Source organism: Rhea pennata, chromosome 5 (genome assembly GCF_028389875.1).
Source record: "Rhea pennata isolate bPtePen1 chromosome 5, bPtePen1.pri, whole genome shotgun sequence".
NCBI classification, from domain to species: Eukaryota; Metazoa; Chordata; class Aves; order Rheiformes; family Rheidae; genus Rhea; species Rhea pennata.
The window spans coordinates 8,149,608-8,165,933 of record NC_084667.1 but is presented as its reverse complement, the minus strand read 5'-3'; the positions used below and the strand labels follow the sequence as shown (position 1 = coordinate 8,165,933).

The 16,326-nt window shown below is 36.1% G+C and overlaps 1 protein-coding gene across 5 annotated transcripts in view; it reads left to right on the top strand.

Moving 5' to 3' along the window:
• DPH6 (diphthamine biosynthesis 6) overlaps positions 1-16,326 on the top strand; it is a 211,798-nt gene that overhangs the window by 136,797 nt on the left and 58,675 nt on the right. For all 5 annotated transcript variants that reach the window (XM_062577852.1, XM_062577851.1, XM_062577850.1 and 2 more), the window contains exon 13: positions 14,694-14,936. In XM_062577852.1, the coding sequence (XP_062433836.1) occupies positions 14,694-14,936 (243 nt within the window). The remainder of the gene's footprint in view (positions 1-14,693; positions 14,937-16,326) is intronic.

The window sequence follows — 16,326 nt, the reverse complement described above, 5'->3', positions numbered from 1 at the left end:
AGAGATGCAGGGAAAGATTGTCATGACTGCGGATTTATTGGACCTTTATGTGATATCTGTATGGTTATGCTAGTGTACAGTGCTACGCTGTACTTGCAATAACTTTAAGGCTAGGGAAGTGACTACTGGATTGACAGGATGAAAGCAATAATAATAAAAGAGGGGGAAAGAAGACAACATTCGTTTATAGCTGAGACATTTAAAACTTGCTTATACTTCCTCCAGGTCATACAGATATGGAGGGAACATTACTGACCTGACAACTTTTGTATTTTTGATCAATTACTACTTAGCCTTCCGTGGAATGCTTTCAAAATCTCATGACTTAATCTTTATTTATGATGTTTCTACTTAATTTCATTGTGATGATTCTCAGAATGAAGGAGATAGTATTATTTGTCTTTAAACAGTGATAAATATGCCCGTAGCATTTTGTGAACAAATAAAAATGAATTTCTTATTTCATATCTACCATATATGGTTAAACTATACAAAGAGATGCTGGAAAACAGTCACAAATACTATATTTGAAGGCTTCTCAATTAAATTATCTGTATTTTTCAGTACGTGAAAGGGCAAGATAGTAAGTGAGGAGGAGATCCTAAGTGAGAACACTGAAAAGTACTGGCCTGGGTCTTCTATTACAGATTCCTTGTGTAACTCTCCTGCTTCTGTCAGTCCTTCGTAATTTCCACTGGGTTAATAAATATATGTGGAAATACGGAAAAGTCACGTGCACTTCTACCCTTGTAACTGCCGTGATTTGCAACTTAGCTCGGAGTATCACTGACTAACCTGTTGGCTCAAATGGCAGCAATGCTCCAGCCGCTCCAGCTGCTGTCGTGGTCAGTGCCGAGGAAGCAGAGTGTCTGCAACTATGAGATATTTTTAGGAAACATGCCTTATATAGACAAGACTTTTGAGGGCAATAAATTCTAGGACGTAGGGAAGGATGTGTAATAACAATACTTTCCATTTTTAATTAGCTGTTTCAATGTCTAATTAGAAAGTTTCAGTGGTTTCAGTGCTGACATCTGCTTTGTGCCATAGCAAGGAAATAGTACAGATTTTCATTCACTTTTTTTTTCAGATTTACTCTGTATTTTAATGATATTTTCACTGTGCAGAACTAAAGCAAGAAAAATTTTACATCACCTTGTGTGCCTCATATATTGTGGACCAGTTATGCTTCTAGAATAGAGTTATAAACTATGGTTGCAAACGAGGTTACAAACAAATTTTGCCTAAGGCATAAACCATAAATTAAAGTAATAATCATCTCTGTAAGAGACAACTTTTTCCACAGTTCTTTTAAAATAAAAAAGAAAGTAGGTCAGAGAAATTTAGGATATTTTAGAGTATGTACTGTATTGTATTGTTTGCCAGTACCTAATTTACAATTACAGAGCTGCATGAATATTGAAATGATTCAGCTTCCCATTATAAATGTATGTGGCAGTTTGGTTGTTGATCAGTTTATGAAGTTAATGCAAATGAAACTGTCTTCCTGTCAGCATTTGAAATATATAATGCAGTCATGTTGTATATTCAGGGACAGGCCATTGACAGTCAATTAACAAGTTTGATTGGTATGTCAACTCATTCTTTTGAATTGTTAATAGTATGTTAATAGCATTCATTTCTTTGTGCAGTCCCATTTGCAGCTTCACAGTTACAGCTATTTTTTATGATTCTGAGTAACCTAAAATAGTGCCTTAATAATAGATTATTAAACACCTGTCTAGTGTAGCTTAGGGAGGTTTTTCTAGACTGGGAGTTTGCAGTGGATCCCTTTGATATTCAAATCAACAAATGATAGCCTTTTTATTCAAAACGTAAGTTCTTTTGATGGTTAGCTTGTTAAGAAATATTCAGCTCCAGTCTGACCTGATCTGGTTTCCCATGGAAAAGATCTGATGCTGTTTGAAGGTTCATAAATGGAATGCCAATGACAATTTGTTGTTGACGTTTTGCTGCCTCAGCCTTCAGATGCTGCTGGTTGATGTGCCGCTTTAGCTTCACCAAATAATGCTTGCAGGTAAATGATCTTCTGATTGATCAGGTAGTTTCAAAGCAAAGAGTTCTCTTCTGTGGTCTGTAGTCATGGGTTTTAGGCTTGGAGGGGTACTTTAAAAGATGCATCAAAGTTGACAGATGAATCTTGAGGCAAGGAATGATGGGAGACAGCAGAATTATGGGACTGTTTTTTAGAGAATAACATATTAGTGAGAGTTTTGAAGACCTTCAAAGATCTATCAAATCAGCTCCCAATAGCAGACTTATTCTTCCTTTTTAAAAAAAAAAAAAAAAAAAAAAAAAAAACTAAGAGATTGGCTACACAAATTAACCCTTAATTTCCTGTATTGGGAAGGTGTTGAGCTGTAAAGATTTGTAATTTGCTGGTGGTGTTTAAAGGGGTTTATTTTGTTTGAATTTCACCATTGTCTTGTTCTGCATCAAGGACTCAATCCCGTAAGGTGCAGAGCAGTCTCTCGTTATACTAAATTTCACATGAAGTAAAAGCATTATATCACTTTGCAAGGTCAGGGTGTATAATAAATAACATTTCTTTACAAAAGCCTCCATGATGATAACCCACTGTAGGTTATCATTATGAGTAACAAATAAAAATATCATTTGGAATTACTCTGTTTCTCCACTGTTCTCCATATTATATGCAGTGTCTTTCACACCATTCCTCGTTCTCCATTAGTGTCCTTCCTGATTGTAACACAGCTATTATTTTGAAGAATCAGACTAGCTATTAGAACTTCAAAACATACATCACAGAAATAGTTCATTTCTCTTTGGTTTGAGCATTTAATTATTCACTATCAGCATGTGATATTTTTTCTGCAAAAACATGTAATTGTTTTTCTCTTCAAGAGATACATGATTTAACTCCTTCAGGCCAAAACAGCAGAAGCCCTTAGGTTTGCAGTTAAATACTGTGAATATTTGCCTATATTGCCAAATGCAGATTCTGGAATCGCACATTGAAGGATGCTGTGCTTTAATGATACTTAACTGGACTTCATAACAAGTAATTATTACTGGGTTAATTTGGACCAAACTTGGTCAAACTTTGGAACAACTGAAAATAGTCTTTTCACAAAAATCCAAAACATTACTTAAAAGTTAAATCATTGTATTTCAGTCTAATAGATGAATACTTTTTAAAACTTACACAAAAATATTCCATTGTTATTTTCGGCGTTTTTGCATACTTTTCAAATAGTGTGCACAGTTTGGCTGATAAATAGAATCTGTTTCCTATTAGACTAAGAAAGCAAAATATTAGATATTTGTATTGACATGCAAGGTCATATATTCAGTGATGGGCCTATAATTTTTCCTAAACTTAAAAAGGAGAAGTATATTTTTAAATTCTTCTCAATGTAATTTGTATACTTTGATTCAGCCTCTGTTCTTGAAGAGATACTCTGTTCGTGATTTATACAATTTGAGTAAAAATGCCAAAGTTTTCCTGTTAGTAATGTCATTGATACTGCTTCTAATTAAGCATTTCTCTGCTTACATACATTTTAACCATTGTCATCTAACTGTTAGGAATTTCTGGAGTTTAGAACAGGCAGTTGCATGCATATAATCAAATGGGTTACATTGCTAATGCAATTTTTACTTGAATTATGCTTAAGAACCCTGTATTTCTGATTGAACTGAGAATGTATAATACATAGTCTCTATCAACTTACTAATTTCGTTGTAAATCTTCATATTACTTTTCATGTATTTATAGTTCGGGTCGTGACTTAGTGCTCAGAACACAGAGTTTTAATTATGGATTCTTCCTCTGCTCCTGGTTTTAGCAGGATTTTTGCAGCTGATACCAAGGGGTTCCTAATACCCAAACTCATCTTTTTGTTGACTTTAGTTTAACTGATGATGAAGAAATGATAATACGACATTCATTTGGCCAAGAATATCAAATATGTTGTTGCCTGTCAGTTTTGGGTGTCGGTTGCCATGAGCATAATGAGAATTTGAAAGTCAGGTGCCTGGATAAAGGTATTCTGCTATATAATATGAATAATATGAATTGAATATGAATAAATTGGTAAAGGATTGTGATAAACAGCAATGTATACTGTATGTACATTATATACTGTATGTGTTGCTATTATTTATATTGTACATACGTGTCTAGTTGTGCAAAACTAAGCTTTTCATTTCCACTTGGAAGTGGTGGGTGTGTCTTATGAACTGGACTTCTGCACTGAATAGTCATTGATATATATTAAGTGGAGTGTTTTAATGTTGATCTTTTTTTAGGTAGTCATATATGTAGTTATAAGGAAAATCCGTATGAGACTGGAGATACCTAGAGGATGGGTAAAATAGTACGAAGTTACACTATATTGTTAGAATGAAAACTATCACTTTTAGTTTAGCAATACTCTTATTACAGTCAACTTTTTTCAGCCATATTCTTGGTTTTATGAAAGTGGATGTTAGCCATAAATAGCAAAGAAACAAATGGCTTTTGTCAGAGCATCATGACTGTGTGGGTAACTCGAACGCTCTTGTAATGTCATGTAAAGTTTTGATGTTTACCCTTTTTGAAAGGGGGGAAATTTTGAATTGTTCTTTGAATTTTTATATCCTTACTCTAGCAGATTAAAGTGGTTTTCATTCTTCGAGTTTAGCAATGCCAGTCTATAAATTGACAATGTATGTTAACAATGAAATGCGAAAACCTTTGGAAAAAAAAGCACTTTAAAAGCTCTGAGCAATCACCTGAAACTTTGATATCACGTGATCTGTTAGAGCAAGCATTTTGAAATGTGGAAATCACACCTTTCCTACAGTGTATTTTACTAATTTCTAGCAATTTCTGTATAGGAAATTTCACCTTTTCTTTAACCATGGTTTGCTTATTAGTTGTCCTGGCACAAATATTTGGTAGATCTGATGAATTTGACGTGGTTCATGAGAAAAGAGGCAGTATTTTTGTGCTCTCTGAACTTGATTCTAGTAAAGAACTGTTATGATTTAGTTTACAGTGCTCAGCACTTCTGCAGTCAAGTTTTCTCTCTTGTTATGAATATTATTTTTATTTCAAAAAATGTTTCCCATATATTCTGATATTTTCATTTTTTGTAAGTCTCATCAAATATTTCCTTCCTGCATTTCCAACCTGTCTGTGCCCATTTTTATTGTTCCTATTGTTGCACATTCTAATTTAGTATCCTCTGTGGATTTCATTACCATGCTGTTAATCCCTTCTTTCATTGACTTAATGAAGATGTTAAACAAAATCAGGCCTAATACCAATCCCTACGGCACCTCACTTCGGTACATTGGCATTTTCATTAGTCGCTCTTTGCAGTCAGCTAGTTAACAGCATTTATATTTAGGGGAGTTAAAAGTAATTTCCAGAGATGTTGTAGCAGATATTTAAAATCCCCGTGAATTATAATGATTGTACTCTCTTACTCACACATATTGTAATTATGAAAAATAAAATGCAATCAGCTGTGATGGACATAATATACATTTTCTAAAATGTTGGTGTCTGTATACTCAGTATTCCACATTTGTATCACTTTACACTTCAGACACTAATCCCTTCCATCTTATTTTCCAGGGTCCTGAATGTGCCTTTAGTTTCCTTTTTTTCTTTTGCTTTTCTGATCTACATTCAAAGTTATATGAATTAAAAATCAGTAAACAGTAACTTTTTTGGAGGGTTTACTCCATCTTTTGGAGAAGACATAGTCAAGCTTAGTGTTCCACATTTTCATAGTTGGCAGATTTTGCTAATGCAGTTGTGTGACAGCTTGTGGCTTTTTGAAAAAGCTTGAGAGGAAATGGGAGGCTTTGTGAAAGGTGACAGAGTAATAGTCATGAAGACTAAAATCTGCTATCCCAAGAAAGAGATGTATCTAAAAATAATCATCCTGTGAGCTTTCTCATTTTCAAGTAGGGAGACTGTTCTTTTTCTGCTTTGGAAAGATGATCCTTTAGGAAAGGTTTATCCTCTATGGCAGTTAAGTCTTTGAACAGTCTACTGTAATTTTGCGTAAAGGAACAATTTGTGCCCTGTGTGCCGGTGCAGAACTTTGACCCAAGTACAAATATTGAGGAACAGATCTTTGGAGAAGACCTTCAAGGCGTATTTCACTTCCATTTCTTCCCTCTGTGCTGGAGACTCTAATTGGAGCAAAAGGGAGTTTCTGGAGTAGACTTCAGACCTGCTGTCATACCCGTACAGATACCCATATGCAAGCCTTTTTTACCCACTTTTTTGAGACCTCCGTCTGTTCCTTAGATGTTGTAGGCTTTAAAAATTAGGTCTATTTTTGTTTTGTGATTTATACTCCCTTGGAATATGAAAGACAGCTTTTGAGGTATTTTTATGTGAAAATTTCAGTTTTTGAAACTTTATCTTATGTAAATCAGAAATGTGGGTTTTATTTCCATCAGTTGCAGAACAGCATAAAATTGATTTGACATTAATCAAGATTTAAGTGTAATGAACACATCACTGCAAATAATATAACGTTCTGTGATAGACTAGAACAATAAAAAAAAAAAAAAAAAAAAAAAAAAAAAGACCAGATCTGAAGTTTAAACTTTGATCTTACTTTCTCTTAAGCTTTTTGGCTCGATTGTCCCTCTGTTCTCTGTACTTGTAACATTCCATTAAACTCCAAGGGACTACAGACCTTCAGGTATATATTGTGTGAGATTGCCAGCTGTAAATCCAGCACGGTTTAAAGGCTCAATTTAAACTATTAGGTTTTTAGAGGATTGCAGAGGTGTTTACAGCTGGGTAACATATTGTGAGAGTAGAATGTGCTTGGCTGTGGTTTTCTTGAAGTGGATTTGATATTTGTACTGCGGCTACTTCAAACATATTCTCAGGTTAAGAACTTTAAGAAGTTCTTTTAAGAACTTTTAAGAACTGCCATTTTTTGTGCTGCTCAGTGTATGCATACTGCATGACTGACACTTCCCTCTGCTATAAATTCCAATTAACAAATGCACTAATTTTTTTGGGTTTGTTTATAGACTTACAGCAATGTGTTCAGTGTCAAATACGAATTTGTGGTATGATGTATCTTCATTTTACTAAACTGCATTAAAAAAATGTACAGCATGGTTTTGCATCCATGAAATTGCAGTATTTTGTTTCAGTTCTTGATACAAAAAGGTCCTATTTTCATAGTGACATAGCAACCCACAAATTCAGAATTTCATTTAAAAAAAACTTAAATGGCAGTTTGATGGAACAAACTGTAACAGTGAAGGAGAATGCAGGCAAATGAGTGATTTGTACTCTTGTAGCTTAGGTAGGTAACCAAATAGATTTTGAAACATATGAAATTCCACCCTAAAATAAGGATTAGAAGACTGCAGTCAGTGTGTTTGAAAACTGATTTGTAAGCCTCTAAATACTTTGGAAATGTTACAGATATTTCAATAAAATAGTAATAGCAGATATTACTGATTAATTATACTTCTGCACCCTAACTGAGAAAAAGATTATTTTATTTAAAGAGACATTCTAGTGCAAGCATGTTTTTGTTATAACTGGATTCTTACACGTATATCAAAATTTTTTATTTGAAGATAATCATAACAACTAATTTTTTCAATTTTTCATTTAGGAGTGTATTCTTCATCTTTCATCTCCTGATACTGTATAAATTTCCCAAATAGGAAACCAGATACCAGATTAAACTACCTATGATCAACACATTTATGGAATTTTTCAACAAGAAATGTATTATAGTTCAGGAAAAATATGCATATCATATTGAAGACTGTAATGTGTTAAAACCATGTCAGTCAGATATAATTCAGGTTCATAGTATGATCTGAAAGCCTTTCAATTACTATTGTCTAAATGATACCTTTTAAAAACTTTATTCAGGCTGAATAAAAGATTTCACATTGTAGAAAGCAATTTCACCATCATTAGCTAAATAAGAGGGCCCTAGGAAGAAAGGATTATCATATATTAAATTAAAAGTTCACCACCTTGCAGCTTTAATCCCTTTAGAAAAGATGATTTCTATCTAACTTAATCAGCCAGCGGCCTTTATTGCCTGAAGTATTAATTGATTTGGGTCTTCATTAAGGTCGGAGGTGCGCGTGGCTGACCAGAGGCTGCCTATTAGCGCGCTGGCAGTTATGCTTATTTACATTGGCCGGACGTAATGGTGGGTTATCTGGCGGTTAGGGCAGAGGGTCACCGGATCTTTTGTGTGCCCTGACCCGGTAAAGGGCAGCACTCGCCCGGACACCACGCTGCATCCGGAACGAAGATTTAGGTGATTGCGTATTGACTCCGCTCATTCCAAGAAACACGCGTTTGTTCATAGGGGGCAAATATTACAAATACTGACATACAGACAGGCAGGTACCTGGTTTAAATGTCTCCATTAGAAATTTTCTGGAATTTCTGGTTTTATGCCAGTTTGTCACTGGCAAGTTTTAATAACACCAGTAGCAAAAGTTTAATAAAAGTTTTAATTGTTCTATTCCAAAGCAGTCATGGCACAGTTTGTGAGAAATACACATATTCAAGAGTAACCATTGGCCTTTAATCAAACTTCAAGTATTGACATTAAGTCTAGATAGCCCTTAGCTGGAGGAGCTTTTTAAAGAAAAGTAGTACTGTATTACTGGTTTTCGACCTCTCTGGATTTATAGACCTCTCTTCCTGCCTGCCTGACTGCCTCCCTTTATTTCTTCCCTTCTCTCTTCCTTTTTTCCTTCCTTCCTTTCTTTCTTTCTTTCTTGCTTTCTTTTTTTCCTTTCTCCCTCTAGAGACATGAATCCCTATTTAAACTTACTATTAACAGACTTACTTTTCTCATTTGGCAATTATGAAGTTGTTTGAAATAGTTCACTGACCCATAGTATCCACAGATAATAAAACTGTGCAACAGGCTGAGTACTAATGAAAAGAAGAGACATTAGAAAATTAAAATAGCCCTACAGTCTAAAATAAATCATTATTTCAATCCAGTGTTGCTGCAATTAATGTCTGTGGTTACTGTAAGAGGAAGAGACGCAAAGGGAACAATTATGTGTTTAAGATTAGGTTGCATTTGTTTTTTTCCTTCTTCTTGAACAGCAAGTTATGTGGGGCTATATTGTACAAATGTCCTAAGATACACAACTATTGTATATGTATTTAAAATGTTGATAAGACTGAAGACTCAGTTATAGCTTCAGATCTGCCAAATGCCAGCATCAAATACTGTAACCTTTGTTATAAAAATTTATATATGCGTATATGGGACAGAGGCAGAGGATCTGTAAAGCAAGTATTGTTTATAGAATTACTGTAATTTCTTTTTATTTTGTTACAAAACATTCAAGAACTCCATTTAGGATTATTTCGTTTAAGTTCTGAATATCATTAAAGTTTCAGGTAGAGGTGAATCTTTAGCCGGAAGTACCAAAGTGTGGAATTAATGGCTGTAGATTCTAGAGAAAGGATTCATTTGAACAAATCTTCGATTTATTAAAACTGCCAGTGGTAGGTTTTCTCTCTATAGAAATGCAACTCTTGTGTAACCAGATAATCACTATTATATTGGTATTTAAATTAGAGGGGACATTTTCCCGTACTATATATGGTCAGTTGTGCAATAGTATATATGAAGAAAAAACTAATCCCTAATTTATGTGATGAAGTTTGGCTTCTCCCTGGGTGGTGATTTTCCACATATGTCTAAACATTTTAGTAGCTATAGTATTTTCAGATAATATTTTTCCCTGTGCTTCTCAAAAGGGTTTACGGAATCATGTTGGTGGATATGGAAGGGGCAAAAGCGTTCATGTTTATGTTTTTTAAAAATCTTTAAATTTCTGATCAGGGTGAATTCAGTCAACAGTGTTGTTGTTTGCTGTTCATTTGCACTTCCAAGTAATTAATATATATATTTTTAAAAAATAGGGCTTCTGTTCCCCTGAGTAGCAATAATTAGAGCTTTCTGCTGTTAATTTACAGCTTAACTTAGTCCTTAGGTCAAATAAAGTTGCCTTTCCTGAACTGTAATTGTGGGAAGAACCAACTTGAAATTTCAGATATATTGTGTCTTTTGGGTGACTTACAGTACTGTTAAAATTCCTGGGGTAGAACTATTTGAAGGGACACCAAGAGTTATACTGACTTTTCCTTTCCAGAGTATCATAGGTGCTTTACCTTTCACTTTCCTAAAAAATGAACGCCAGAGAGTAAGCTTTAAAAAAAAAAAAAGTGAATCTCTGTGTTAGCTGTGATCTAGCTCTATATTATACTTGCTTTCTGCAGCACAGCTACAAGAGGAAAAGCAGTAATTCTCAAATAACAGCTTTGCATTCCTATCTGTTGGAGGATAAATTGCATATTTTGAGTTCCTGATTATCCATTGCCTTCCCTTGATTATTTACAGTAGTGCTACCTGATTAAAAAAAAAAAAAAGTATCATGATAACTTATTAAGATTCACCTTTCATTTAACTTGAACTGATACAAATGAAAATAAAAAGGGGAGAATGTAATCACATAAGATCCCGTTTATACACTGCTGACTTCAGCGCAGCTATATTAGAAATAAACTGTAAAAGCATCTCAGCGGCACAAGTTTTTTTTTTGGGGGGGGGGGTTTGTCAAATATATATTGCAGTTTTAATACAAGAAATGTGGGGGGGGAGCTACAGTGAAAATAAAATCATCAGTGTAAGCTGAGACATCCAGTGCGTAAATACATACGCATTATAATTTAGTTTTGTTTCTGTGCTGAATTTACTGGATATGCCACTCCTCTAGACTTGATACACCGTGAATCCGTAGCCTGAAAAATCTTCTGTTATCCTTGTAGATGCTCCAAACAGATAAACTGTTGCAGAGTTCTAGCAGGGTTTTGCTTCCACACTTCCGCAGCGCAGGGACTGACACCATACCTTGTGGCATCTCTGTCGTAAGACTTCGGCGTTGTGAGCAAGGTATTAGAAAGTCTTCCCTGCTTTAAATGTTTTTTACTCTGCTAACAATTTTCTGTATAGTGCTTCAGACATTGAAGAGACAGCCTCTTGAAATCTGCTCAAACAGTTTTTTTTCCTGGTTTGCTGCCTTGCCCCTGCTGGTTGTTTATTTATACTTGCGTTTCGTGACCGAGTCACTCGGAAAGAGGAGCGTGCCTCCTCCCTTCCCTTACCCTAAACTATGTCCCCCCGGAATACAGCCACTGAAAACCTGTGGCCTTGTTTTGATCCTTTTTCCCTCTTTCCCCCGTGCATCCACCTTTTCATAACGTGGTGGCATGTTGGGAATACTGTTTTTCTATTAATTATGTCTTAAGATACAAACAAGTATGTTAGGAACAGCAGATTTTTTAAATTTATTAAAAAAAAAAAAAAAAAAAAAAACTCTGCAAAATTCCTACTGAATTTGAGCCAAAAGTGGTGCCAGTTTTGCTCAAATCTTTCAGAGATTTGTTTTGACCTTGCTTATGACCAGTGAGGCTAATTGTATCAGAACTATCCAGGATACTTTAAGAAAGTGCTATCTTAGTCCATATTTCAAAACACTGACAGATATTTTATCGTTAATTAGTATTCATATTATGTCTCAAACAATCTGTTCAAGAATAGGGGAAGTGAACTGGTTGAATAGCTCTTCTGTCTACCTAATAATTAACATGGGTGATGCATGAAAAACCAGGGGCCTAACAGCAAAAAAGGAAGAAATATTGGTAGTATGATTTTTCTGTAGTATAAACTACCTGTATTGGAGGCTTTGGCTAATACATGGATTTCACTTAGCAGGGGTGAAAATGAATACCTTATTTTAAAAATAAACCTGTGCCCCTCTGAATCGTATCTTTCTGAATTTGCTTCTCATCTTGTCAGTATGCCACTTGATAGCTGGCTGGACTCCCTTGTTCAATGGCACATATTTTAAAATAGCACTACAAAAAAAAAAAAAAAAAAAAAAAAAAAAAAAGACCATTTGTTCCTATAAACCAAAATACTACTTGCATATTTTTTTTCCAATTTCAGGATTATATATAGCATTATCAAAACAGTATTTTAGTTATTTTAAACAATTTAAGTAGTTGACGGGTGTCAGTTGATATATTATTTTTCCTCTCTGCCTCCTCCCCCTCTTCAGCTGCTAATCATAGAACTTGTATGCCAAATTGTATAAGATACTCTTCCAATAGTTACATGTGTGAGTCTTTTGTGAGACACAGACAGTTACTAGGACAGATTTGGAGTTGCATATGGGTCTGTCACATGGTTTGATTGCCATGTCTTCTAGGACACAGATTTCTTTTTTAATTATTCTTAATTCTGAGGAATTTTTACAGTTTATGCAGAAAGTTCCGCAAAGTTCTGTCTAAAGGATTCTTGCTCAGTCCATTTTCCCTCTCTTTACTCACAGCAAAATGCTTCCTGGGCTGACCTCAAAGCTGCTTACACCCACCTTATTTCCTGCTTCTTTATTTAGCTTTCTTTTGATATTGAATAGCATTCACTGTTTCACTGATCAGCAAAAGTACAGACTTTCTAGAGAAGTACAGAATAAGAGGATGAAGAGTTTTGATGTTTACGTTAAGATTTCATAATAAATCTTTAAGGGGTCTGATCAGTAAGAATGAACATTTCCTTTGGTGGCTGCCGTTAAAAAAGTAGGTCTTCAGAGTGTTGCCAGGAAGACTTATGAAAATCCGCCCAAAGTAACTACTGTGCAGCTCAGTTTGGCATATTGATGGTATATCTGGCCCCCTATTTTATTCAGTTTTCCTAGGATGACTTCGTCTCTATGTTCAAGTAGCACTCTTCTGCAGCTTATTTTCAGTCTGCAGTTGCCTTTTACCTTCTGATGAATTGTGGTGATTTTTACTAATATGCAGTCTTTGATTTATGCTGCAGTATTGTTTTTATACTGAAGACATTACAGATATATATCTGTAATACTTAATACTTAAAAACCTATGACATGGGTAAACCTAAGAAATAACAATTGAAAAAGATAGCACTGAACCAAAGATACTATGCAAGATCAAAGATACTATGCAAGATCGTCATCAGTGGCGTGGAGTCTAGTTGGAGGCCTGTGGCTAGTGGCGTCCCCCAGGGCTCAGTACTGGTCCCATCCTGTTCAACTTCATCAACAACCTGGATGAGGGGACAGAGTGCCTCCTCAGCAAGTTTGCCGATGATACCAAGCTGGGAGGAGTGGCTGATACACCTGAGGGTTGTGCTGCCATTCAGAGACCCCTGGACAGGCTGGAGAGCTGGGCAGAGAGGAACCTCCTGAGGTTCAACAAGGGCAAGTGCAGAGTCCTGCACCTAGGGAAAAATAACCCCAGGCACCAGTACAAGCTGGGGGCTGACCTTCTGGAGAGCAGCTCTGCAGAGAAGGACCTGGCAGTGCTGGTGGACAACAAGTTGACCATGAGCCAGCAATGTGCCCTTGTGGCCAAGAAGGCCAATGGTCTCCTGGGGTGCATTAGGAAGAGTGTTGCCAGCAGGTCGAGGGAGGTGATCCTGCCCCTCTAACTCAGCCCTGGGGAGGCCTCATCTCAAGTACTGTGTCCAGCTCTGGGCTCCCCACTACAAGAGAGACACAGAGCTACTGGAGAGAGTCCAGTGTAGGGCTACGAAGATGATCAGAGGGCTGGAGCACCTGCCCTACGAGGAACGGCTGCGAGAGCTGGGCCTCTTCAGCCTGGGGAAGAGAAGACTGAGGGGGGATCTTATCAATGTGTGTAAGTACCTGAAGGGAGGGTGCAAGGGGACGGGGACAAACTCTTTTCAGTTGTCCCGTGTGACAGGACAAGAGGCAATGGACAGAAACTGAAGCACAGGAAGTTCTGCCTGACCGTGAGGGGGAATTTCTTCCCTGTGAGAGTGACAGAACACTGGACCAGGTTGCCCAGAGAGGTTGTGGAGTCTCCTTCTCTGGAGATCTTCAAGGCCCACCTGGATGCAACCCTGTCTACCATGCTGTAGGTGACCCTGCTGAGCAGGGGGGTTGGACTAGATGGTCTCCAGAGGTCCCTTCCAACCTTACTGATTCTATGATTCTAAGATCACTCCTGGAACAGAGAAAAAAATGGAAGATCACTTAAAGAAGGCAAGATTATGTTTAACCATGTTGGGGTGTCTGCGTGTCGTAGTAACACTACATGATGTTACAGACAGTAACATCAGACATAATTATTCTGAGCTGACACCATAGAGAGTGTTGTAACTTCCAAATGTCTGTCTTAAAGTAGTAAGAAAAATACTGTCACTCATGAGAAGTAGAAGCAGGTTGCTCTGTTTTCCTCTTTATACTGGAGCTATTAGACTATAAATAAGTTTACTTAGAACTTGGTAAAAGTCCTTCCAGAGAGTCCAGAAAAATATAGTGACATTGCAAAAGGTTAAATTACATGTTTCTAGAGGTATCTCATCAATTTAAGCTGAAGATTGTTATCCACATTTGATTATCCATGGATTAATTCTTAGATTAAAGGTTATTATAATGCTGTATTTCTGTAATGTAACTAAATCCGTGTCAAAAATGACCTTTAGATTGGCATGTTTGCTCCATTTTTAGCAATGTGACGTATGATGGTAAAGAGCGGTAGTGTTGAAAAAAAATATCTAAAAAAGTGAAAAATACTTCCTTTTCCTTCTGTAATCCCAGAAATTTATCTATTCTTTTCTTCCTTCTAGATTGGAGATGTTCTTTACTGCGCTGGACAGATTGCTCTGGTACCTTGTACTATGCGGCTTGTGCGTGGAGGCGTACGGACGGAGGCCGTAGTTTCCCTCCGTCATGTGGAGAGAGTTCTTCAAGCCATGAGCCAGCACGCTGCACTCCAGCACGTCCTCGCTGCCAGCTGTTACGTAACTGACAGCAAGTACATTCCTGTTGCTCATGCTGTATGGCAGAGGAAATTAAGAGAATGTAAAAAGGTAGCTGTAATATCCATTTTCTTCTTTCTAGTTCGTCTTTTCTTTTTCCTTTCTTTCTTTTCTTAATTCTTGCAGTAATACCAGAATTTTCTCAGTGCATTTCAGAGAGGTTCAAGTAAAGCTGGTATAATGAGGTTTGATTGAGCTGTTATGTTCTGACTCATAAGTGGTTGTGCACAATTTAGAAAGAAAATTGCTTAATAGAAAGTTATATTCATCACTAACTTTATCTTAATTCCCCAAAGCATTCTGTTGAAGAGTTCTTTAAGAGTAGCCTGTTCCTCCTGCAAAAATATAAACAATACCTCTTCCCATATTTTTACCTAAGAGGGACTAGACATTTTACCTTAATTTTACCTTAACTTTTTGAAGGTTGCTGTGTTGAAGTTCTTTTTCCCACTCTTTATTCCAAGAAGTGTTGTCAGGACAATGGAGTTTAGTAGTTCACAGTTGCTTATTATTCATCTGAACTTCTAAGACCAATATATTGAACTTCTAAGACCAAATTGTGGCATGCCTGGTTATTTGGTTGACCCTAGATTATCTTTAACAGCCTAATAATTTCCACAGTAATTATGAGATAATCGTAATAATTTCTACTATTTTGTGCCATTTTTCTTAAATAGCCACAGGACACCTTGCAAGCATGTGAAAGATAATAGCTACAAATCTTTTAACTAAAACATAACTACTTTCTGAATGAGTATACAAAAGTAGTTACCATATAATTGCTATATATAACTTAATTATTATGGTTTCTCTGGGAAATATATAACTTGGAACCTTAGCATGTTAATATTGCCATAGAAGAAGGATCTGTGCTCCCAAAACTTTATTTCCTTCTATTTGCCTTCACTTTCAGTCTCTGCACTAGGCAGTTGTCTATCTGAGTAAAGATGTAGGCTATACATAGAAATTTACACATTCAGCCTTGATTTATTGGTAGAGGACTCTCATACGTAGCATTTACTACTCCATCACAACCAAGTGTTTTGCATCTAAAACATTCTAGTTCTCTATGTAGCAACTCATTTAGGGCTACTAAGATTTCAGTTTTTGTTTTGTTCTCTTTTGCTTTTAATATAAATGCGTTTGTTGTACACCTTGCAATTTCTACTCTAGGACATGCTGTCAGTTGTTTCTATTCGTTCTAGTATTCTTGATGAATGCTTTGGTGCAAAGTTGATTTTTATAATGTATTCAGAAGAGGTCAGTTATTAAGATCCTTGTATATTTAAAATTTACCAAAGTAGCTGACTTTTACTACTCTGAAATAACCTTACCATTTGGTCTCCTTTGGAAGAATGATCATACGTTTTATGGTCTGATTTGGAAGCAATTAGAGTGAACTCAGAAAGACACAGCTGTAACAGAAGCTAGTATCAACATT